General features: G+C 41.5%; 1 protein-coding gene across 1 annotated transcript in view; it reads right to left on the bottom strand.

The window, feature by feature from the left end:
- Window positions 1-1,018: 1,018 nt before the first annotated feature.
- Window positions 1,019-9,000, bottom strand: part of LOC106951426 (nuclear receptor ROR-beta-like) — a 21,356-nt gene continuing 13,374 nt past the window's right edge. The window contains exons 2-10 of the mRNA XM_015038965.1: window positions 7,773-7,858; window positions 7,517-7,658; window positions 6,922-7,428; window positions 6,082-6,203; window positions 5,290-5,422; window positions 4,616-4,723; window positions 3,739-3,849; window positions 3,102-3,214; window positions 1,019-1,966 (exon numbers count right to left, since the gene is read on the bottom strand). Of these exons, the coding sequence (XP_014894451.1) occupies window positions 1,805-1,966; window positions 3,102-3,214; window positions 3,739-3,849; window positions 4,616-4,723; window positions 5,290-5,422; window positions 6,082-6,203; window positions 6,922-7,428; window positions 7,517-7,658; window positions 7,773-7,858 (1,484 nt within the window). The 3' untranslated portion in view covers window positions 1,019-1,804. The remainder of the gene's footprint in view (window positions 1,967-3,101; window positions 3,215-3,738; window positions 3,850-4,615; window positions 4,724-5,289; window positions 5,423-6,081; window positions 6,204-6,921; window positions 7,429-7,516; window positions 7,659-7,772; window positions 7,859-9,000) is intronic.

Raw genomic sequence — 9,000 nt, 5'->3', positions numbered from 1 at the left:
AAGAGATTACAGCCATCTCCCTGAGCAGCAAGCAGTGGGTCCTCATGTTCTGCTCAAGAACAACACAGCACCCCTAGTAAGACGTTGTCATCACCTTCGGAACAGTGTTTTATGTACATGAATGAATTGTAAACAGTTATTTTATTTTGTGTGTGTGGCTGACATGGAGTAAAAATAACGAACAAAGAAAAAAATAAAACAGATCGACTGAAGTCTTACTGGCATGGAAGCAAAACTCAGGGGGGCAGCTGGTAGCTCTGTCTGGCCTTGGACTAGTGTCAAGTGAGAAACAGGAAAGTATAAGTGCTTGATATTTGGAAAAGTGTCGGGTGTAGGACCAAAGGAGAGAAACTCCGAATGTACAAAATAATACAGTTGCACCAACCAGCAGAGAGGTTTTCATGATGCACATGGACCATCGCAATCCCAGCCCGGAGCTGGATGCGACGCTTTCGGCAAAACACAAACACATCAGCGTATTCCTGCCGTGCCTGGCCGCCTGTCAGAAAACATCTGGCAGTGTTTCCTCTGTCGCCTTGTAGTCCGTTAAGTCGTCTTTTGGCTCGCCGCCTCTTTTGCTTAACGTCCGCGTTCGTCCTCTAGTCTCTTTCGGCAGGGGTGGGCGGGCAGCAGCAGTGCAGAGCGAAAGCCAACAGTTCAAAATGCGAGGGCATTTGTTTTTTTTTCCTTTCATTGCTGTGTGCGAGTTTTCTGCCTCTCCCCTGCTATGATAAATCAGCAACAAGTGTCCACCCCCCCTCACTTGCAGGATGGCCGTCCCTTTGCCGTTGGGCCAAGAGGGGGTTGTTGCAGTGGAAACCTGAGAATACTGCCAAGAGAGGGAAAAAAATCATCCAGAAAAAAAAATAATAAAAAAATAAAAAAGGATCTGAGTTCAAATATCAGTTGTGCCTCCATATCCGCTTTACTCCTTTTTTCTTCCCTTCCACGCACTCTTACTCTTTCCATAAAGTCATATATAGATATCTATTTACATTCTTATTTAAAATATTTTTTTTCTTATAAACGTGTATATAAATTAAGGATAGTTTCATCTTTTCCTGTGTCTAAGTGGCATTTACAAGGAAGGGGGTGTGTGGGACTGAGGTCTTTTCATTGCATTACAAAAGCCTACGAAAAGGCAGCACCTAACACTATTTACTGTGAGTGAAACTGATTGCTGACTTCACCGTAGGCCGCGAGTCGGTTTCTACGTGTTTTCTTTTTTTCTATGCATGTCAGAAGAACCTCTGATCTGTGATCTTGGTCCCTAAGTGCGGATCAGTGAAAGGATGCATGGAAACACGCGTACATCCCTCTGAGATGCATAACCATCGAGAACTTTTTTTTTTTTTGACCAACGTCTGCGCCAATATCGACATCGTGCCAGTTCCGCGTGACAAGCTTTGCTTTCGAGTGGCAGGATTGTACATTCATCGTTGTTTGGTTCTCGTTTGTGCACTGGTGCTAATAGAAGAGGTACATTCATAACTAGTTCGGCGATCCCCAGTGGATCAACGCTCGGAGCCGGTTACATGCCGTGTGGGCTGCTGTGATTTTAATAAGACGCCCGCACACTGGTTTTACAATGCTACAATTTGCAGTAGAGCAGGAGCATGTGTGGTATGTAGTGTAAGGTGCTTCGCCTGCTGCTGGGATAGTGGAGGACTACTTTGGGAGACTGAGTATTTATAGTCCTGGATTGTCTCAATAACCGCTGGTTTTCTGCCGCTCTTCTGTCTCACGTTTGCCCCCTCTACTTTCTGTTACACTCTTCCTCATCTCTCCCGTCTCGTCTCTCCGCCTAGCTGTCGGTGGAGTCCGGCAGAGGCATCTCGCTGCCAAACACTTCCCGGTACAGCGGTGGGAAACTGTAGGCAGTCTCTGGGTGAACCAAGCGGAAAAACTCCAGTTTATCGACGTGGAGATTACAGATGGACTTCATTGTGGGCAGCTTAGACAGCATCTGTTAGAGAAAAGACAGCGACGCAGATTCAATGAGCAAATGTACGAGTTTAAAGCAAGATATGCAGTGAGATAAAGAAGTGAAACTGAAATAAAGGATTTTTTTTTTTTAAGTAACAGCAAAATGTAATCGTTTATTTTTATGTGTTTTTGATCCTCTGGTGACAGGCGTTTCCCCTGCGAGTCTTGATTTAGACAGTGAACAATAATATTCTAATCTCCCTTCCTGGAAAGTTTCCTTGTTCACACAGTCGTCAGCTCTTCTAATCGCTCTTTTATTGTGGTCTGCATGAAGGGTGTGTATCTGATCTTCTTCTGTTTGAAGTGTGCTGCTCTGGGCTGTGCTATGATGACTTAGCATTTAAATACCAATACTACTTTTAATTTATTTTACAATCTGAAAAACAACAACCATGCAGTCAATTCTACAGTGTTCCAGGTCCGAAGAGAAAAAAAAATGGAAACATTTGCCTAATGTTATTCTTAGCAATCAGGCTCTTTACTCCTAGAAATTGTCGCTAATAATGTCTTTTTCTGCATTCGAACTTCATAGGAGGGTAATTCTAAATTATGATTTCCAACTTGGAACTAGAAACTCATGTAATTAGAATACCTATAATGCCATTATGACACCAATGCTCAAATTTGTCAATATCTGAAACTTGTCCAAACTTTAAAAGTGTTATGTTTGACAATGCTAACGTTTCAATAGTAAGACCTCAGCAGTAAAGAAATATCGTCATAATCAGCTTCCTTCTCCATGAGAGTGCATGTTAACATACAGTCACTGGATCAGAATATTCCAATGAGAATAATTTGTCAGACCAAAAATGTCTTTTCAAAAATTAATTCTGTTATTAAATGTGTTTTCCTTAGCTCCAAGGAGAAAATGATCACAATTGGAAATAATCAGTCTGCGAGTAATAAATTAATATAAGGCTGTTTCACGTAGTGAATTGAGTTACTGAAAGAAAAAAAAAACTTTTCAATAATATTCTATATATGTTAAAACACATCCAAGTTTGAGGGTCGTTTTCATGAATTCGCAACAGACCAAACCTTCAAAAATTCAAATCCAATGAATGAGTTTTATGCATGATAAAGTTGCAGAAGGCGGCTTGATTACTTGTGTTTACCTTGTCCAGTTTCTCCTCAGAAGCACCGCTCTTCTGCAGACTGTGCTGCAGAGCCAGGTAGACTTTCTCTTGGAGCTTCTGAACCTTCTGACCTTCTGTCAGCCAGGGTCGATCTACAGAAGCAGATATTTTGAATGCAGTTCAGATTGCAGATTTTGCAACATCACTTTAAACTAATATGCATTTTTATCTGTTTGACAGATGATTTATGCATTTAGCCAAAGGGTTATTGAATGGCTGAAATGCTGAGATCTCTCTCTATATGGCAGTTTAACTACTGTGAGTTCAAATTAATAATTTGTGAGAAGTTAATTCAGAACCCGTTACTGAAGTGATTATGATGCACACCAAGTTGTGGCTTTGTCACAAAAAGAGTGAAAGGCTGACAAACAGAAATAAAGTTACGGAAAAAAACCCTCTGCTGAATAATCTAAAAAAATCAACATAAACTTCGAATAAAAAGATTAAATAATATTTAGCTTTGACTTCTTTTTTTCATATTAAACCCCTTTTGTAATACTGCAAGTGACAGAATGAGACAAAAATATTTATGAGAATTTTTTGCTAAACAGTGTGCATATGCTTTCAAGATCTTTATAAATGCTTGGACACAGTGAAAGAGAATAAAAATAATTACCGGGTGACAGAAGAACAGCAGCGCTAAAAAGGGCTATTTCCTCATCCGAGAGCTGCAGACGGCTGAGACCTTTTCCCAGCTCAAAAACGGCGCTCACCAGATCATCACACCCTGCAGAAACAACATAGAGACCCTGATAAGTGAATAGAGAACCAGAGATTCTGCCGTTCCTTTTTAACTCCATCACCGAACTAAAATCCAACTTACTAGGTTTAAAGTGTAAAAATGAATAAATGAGGCCTCTTTGTCTGCAAACTGTGGAAAAACTAAACTTCTCCCAGGTTTATCCGAGTTGTCATTTGGCCAGCATCTTGTAAATGTACTTGTGCATTTTAACATTTTGTCATGCGATAACCAGAAATATTATAATATTTTATTGAGACTTTTTGGAATTATGCAAAACTGTGTGTGATTTCCTTCTGCAGCATGCGCGGTGGAGTTGGCACGTCACATAAAATCCCAGTAAAATAAAACAAAGCACTATATCTGCGTGAACTACCAAAGTATAAATTCTTTAATTTCTCCCACTAGGTGGCGATGTAGCATAATGATGGTGATACTGAAGAAAAAAAAACCCTAGAGTTAAACATTTGACTTCTTTTCCAGGCTTGATCTGATTAAAGGTCATTCTGTAAATAGGACGGCAACTAAAAGAAGTTCTTTTTTTTCTCAGTTCTTTTCTTAGAAAAAAAGTAAGTTAGCCAACTAAAAGAACTTTTTCTCAAGTAGATTATGCTGATTAATGGTATTATACACTATTCAATAGTATGCAGAAAACATTTCTCCGGCTTACCTAAGCCATGTACAACTTCAGACACCTAAATGCTTTTTGAGTGTTTCAACACGTACACAAAAACTTTCCCAAACTGATCCTCACCCAGAGCTTTGAAGAACTGAGCCGAGGCAAATTTTCCATTGAAGAAGATGGTGTTGTTGTTGCTGTTAAAGGCGCGACACATGCGTATGAGTAGGACCTCCAGACAGCCTAAAAAAGAAAAGTAGCCAGAAACAAAGGAATAGACATGGAGAGACGGAGAGAGGAGAAGAAGAAGAGGAAGATGGAGGACGAGGAAAGGTGCAAAAATACTCCAAACATGCAAAAACATACAACAAATTGTCAATTTTGAGTCAAATTAGTGCACAGCATATACAAGACAAAATTGAACAAGTTAATATTTTTAAAAGGATAGTACAAATATCCAACAAGGTTTATTGTTTAGTCCAAACCATTTAAAGAACGTAAAACATTGTCAAATATATGCAGGAAATTATATTTAAAAAAATAATTTTGTTTTCAGAATTTAGTATTTCTCCCCAGTGTTCAGAGCAGGTGTTTATTAAAAAAAAAGAAAAAAAAAAAAAATATATATATATATATATATATATATTTTTTTTTTTAATGATGTAAAATAACAGGCAGAGGTAGAAGGTTGGAGACAAAAAACAAGAAGGAAGGATTTTCAGTTAGCAAGATTAAAACTTTGTTCACATTGAAATAATTTTACTTTGTGAAAAAAAAAAAAGAGCTGGTATTTTGGAGCGTACACTGACCTGCTTTCAGCAAAATAATCTGATCATTCTGGCACAGGTCCATGAAGCCAGCTATGCGCTTGGCAAACTCCACCACGTACTGGATGGCATTGGTGATGTGATGTGCACACTGCTGCCACATCCACTCGGCCGACTGAAAAAGGGTCACAGACAGAGCATTACATCGAGCTTACGTTTAATTCTATGATAAGATACAAACTGAGAAGCTGGTATCTCTCTGATTAGCTGCACTGTCGCTAGAAATGACCCTGAAACCATCTTGGAAGCTGGAACCCAGATTTGGAAATGAAATCATGCTCAATATATCGGTGTTTATACTTTGAGGGGACAAACAGAAAAGTTTTCCATTGACGTGTTTAATACAGTTAGCTATGATTTTTCATCTTCAACAGATAATTGATATATAAAAGTATTTGCTCTCACAAGTACTTTGTAATGTGGCGTCCCTCAGGGTTCTGTGCCTAAGCTGCACTGTGCTGTCTAGACTTGAAGCGTTTTCCATTATTTTTTTCCATTACTCTTGGTAGTTGGAAGTTGGGTCTGGGGAATGAGGTCAGACCCAATTTTAACAGTTTTCAAGCTTCCAAGGGTAAAACCTGGAAAACTCTACATGGATATACACCACACCAATATAACACCTGGTGAATCATACATCTAAAACTTGACACTGACTCTTTCCCAAGAAATTGTTCGATTGAGTTTCATAAAAGTGCTTATTGCACTTTTATGAAACTCAATCACTGTGAAGGGCACAGCATTTTTGTTTTATTTTGCTTTTTTTTTTTTGCGCACCTTGCTTTGGAAAACTCTGGTTTCTTCGGGTGTGTAATGTACCCAGGTGAATCTCTTCATGTCCTCTGCGCTGTACTGGCATGTTTCCAAGTGAGACTTTACGATACTCTGAGTGATATGCTCTGAAAAGGAAAAAAACACACATATCCAAAGTCAGTCCAAGCATTTTCGAGGTCGTTGTGGCACGTTTATGTTTCGAAAAGACAGCAAAGGCAGACCTGTAGCCGTGCGGTCTTAACATCTAAAAATTGACGTAACTGTTAAGATGATTCGCACTGCTGGGTAGTTTTAACAGTCAATTTTCTCACTTTTTTCCCCCTCCTCCTCCACCAGCAATAACACATTTTAATTTCTTCCTTTACTGGCCCTCGGAGCCTGTCTGAAAACACGTTTGCCAGCAACCATCCAATAAACCCGACTCGTACAACTCCTTCAGGCATCTTGAGACGTGTGTAGAAGCATTTGATCCTTTAATGTGCACAAGTGCGACACCGACACCATCCTTTTGCCTGAACTGAAGATTAACTTACTGCTTCCCCGTATCACCATCATAACGTTGCCCTTGTTCCACTTTACAGTGCAGTATAAAGTGCACCAGCTCTATGAGATATAACTTTGTCCTCGGTTATCAGAGGATTATCTCTGTGCAGAAACATAGTTAAGGATTAACCAATAACGAGCTCCAATAAATCAAATTGTGAAATAGGCCGTTGTGTTATCTCTAACTGATCAGCTCTGGTTTTATGTAGATAAATCTCCTCCTGTCTTTGTGACTGTTGTTGTTCAGCAAGAGGGGGACAAACGGAGCATCGGTTGTTACGTTTATGTTTTCAGTCTCACCGAGGTCTGTTACTGAGCAGTCATCGGGCAGCTGGTCCAAAAGTGACCGCCTGCGTCCCAGAAGCGAGTGCGTGAGCAGGAGCTGGCTCCCGCAGCTGTCTGCCGTGTCCATTATGGTCTGCTGCGGGGAGTTCTGATTGGACGAGGAGGCGGAAGACGAGGACGAGGAGTTAGACGTGTTCCCGGTGCTGCCTCCTCCGCCTCCCAGCAGCTCCAGGCTGCAGTACTCGCTGGCCTCCTCGGGCGTCAGCGGGAGGTCGAAAAGGTCGGGCAGCGCGGCGATGTCGTCCAGGTCGCTGAGGGTCGACGTGGACCCCCCGCTGCTGTAGGAGCGGCTCAGGCCCTCCTCGCCGTCGTCCGCCCCGCTGCCGCAGCCGCCGTCCTCTCTGGGTAGAGACAGAGCTGCGGGGCCGTTTGAGCCCGCGCACTCTTGAGACTTCTGATGCTTCTGGACCTCGGCGTAGAGGCTGTCACGCTGCTTCTTTGACATGCGGCCAAACTTCACAGCTGCGGGGGAGAAATTACGTTTCATTGCAGCAGGCAGTCGCAGACGATCGCTTCTCCACTACGGAGCCCCGCTTAAATGAATGTTTACCATCTCGGCTCATGCCCAGAGCCAGACACTTCTGAAGACGGCAGTGCTGGCAACGATTGCGGTTCGTTCGGTCAATCAGACAGTTCCTCTGGCGGGAGCAAGAGTACATGGCGTTGTTCTGCTGGCTGCGACGGAAGAATCCCTGGAAGAAACAAAAGAAAAAAAAAAAGAAAAAAACCGGTGTCAGACCTATACATCGCATAAGAATTGGTGCATAAAGGAATTTGGGTAAAGTTGTGCTTTCTTTCTCCTTTACCTTGCAGCCCTCACAGGTAATGACTCCATAGTGGATTCCTGAGGACTTGTCCCCACAGATCTTACAAGGGATGACCTCGATTTGAGCTGCAGGACGAAAACAAAGCCAGACCAACCACACAGTTTAGAAAACCTGCACACCGATGAGTTTAACAGAAAGCTCCGCAGAGAACGATTAATGATCAGCGTGTACTTCAGTGCTCTTTTATCATTTAGTAAAACAGGACTAGACCTGCAATACTTTCTTTTCTTTTTTTATTTTATTTATATCTACTCATACTCATTTATATCAAGGAACCTGCGGTGTATTTTTTTTTCTTGTCTGTGCTATATTGTGTATCACTCCTTAAAAAGAAAAGAAAAACAGAAATTACTCCCTTACAGGAAAAGATTAACTGGTAATTTTCTTATTCAGACAAAACAAAGAGTTTCACATGAGGCTGTGTTTGGTTTGATTTCGAACCCGACAGGGCAGAAAGCCGCCTGTTTTAATGACTCTGTCTCCGTCTGAGCAGACTTCCTCTGTAAAGACGAATTTTGTCCAGCGTTGTTCAGACGTGTTCAAACGCGTCGCTCGAAAGAATGGAACGGGCTCCCGACGCATAAAACACCAAGGGTTTAGTTCGGAACAAATAAAAACTATGTGACCTTTGGCTATTGTTCCACGACTCTCGTCTTCAGTAGATTCGGACGTTTTGTGTTCGACGGCAAAGTTGTGAGGGGTTTAGAAGGAGATTACAAATGACTGAACTTTATCCAACTCCGCAGGCCTGAAGGCTGACCAGCGTCCTTTGGCAAAGCTCTGAACACAATAATAATAGGTCTCAGTCGATGAACCCGGTGTGCGTGTGTCCGTGAGTGTTAATGTTCGGAGTTCATGCTAGTGAAGTTAAACATCCATAATTGCTCCGTGCAATCAAATGTAATATAATCTGCTTCACTCATGCTTCAGACAAAAGAAGAAGAAGAAGTAGTAATATTTCACTTTCTGTTTTGACTCTCGTTTTCAGTTATGCAACACCATAACATTTTCTCCACAGCTCACACTTTGTCATCATTTTTTGTTATTTTCTGCGGTTCTTAGCGTTTTCGACAGATGTACAGCAAGGATGTTCAAGGAAAATGTGAGGACAGCTTGTTCTAGCTGTCCTCACAGGGTCTGTTCCCTCATAAACTCCACAGCGAAGATTTACAGCAGAGCAGACTTTCTAACAAGCAGAAATGTGAGG

The sequence above is a fragment of the Poecilia latipinna genome, unplaced genomic scaffold (assembly GCF_001443285.1).
Source record: "Poecilia latipinna isolate Pla-1442-1.1 unplaced genomic scaffold, P_latipinna-1.0 Scaffold459, whole genome shotgun sequence".
Classification (NCBI taxonomy): Eukaryota; Metazoa; Chordata; class Actinopteri; order Cyprinodontiformes; family Poeciliidae; genus Poecilia; species Poecilia latipinna.
The sequence above is the reverse complement of the archived record's forward strand: the minus strand, read 5'-3'. Positions and strand labels throughout refer to the sequence as shown.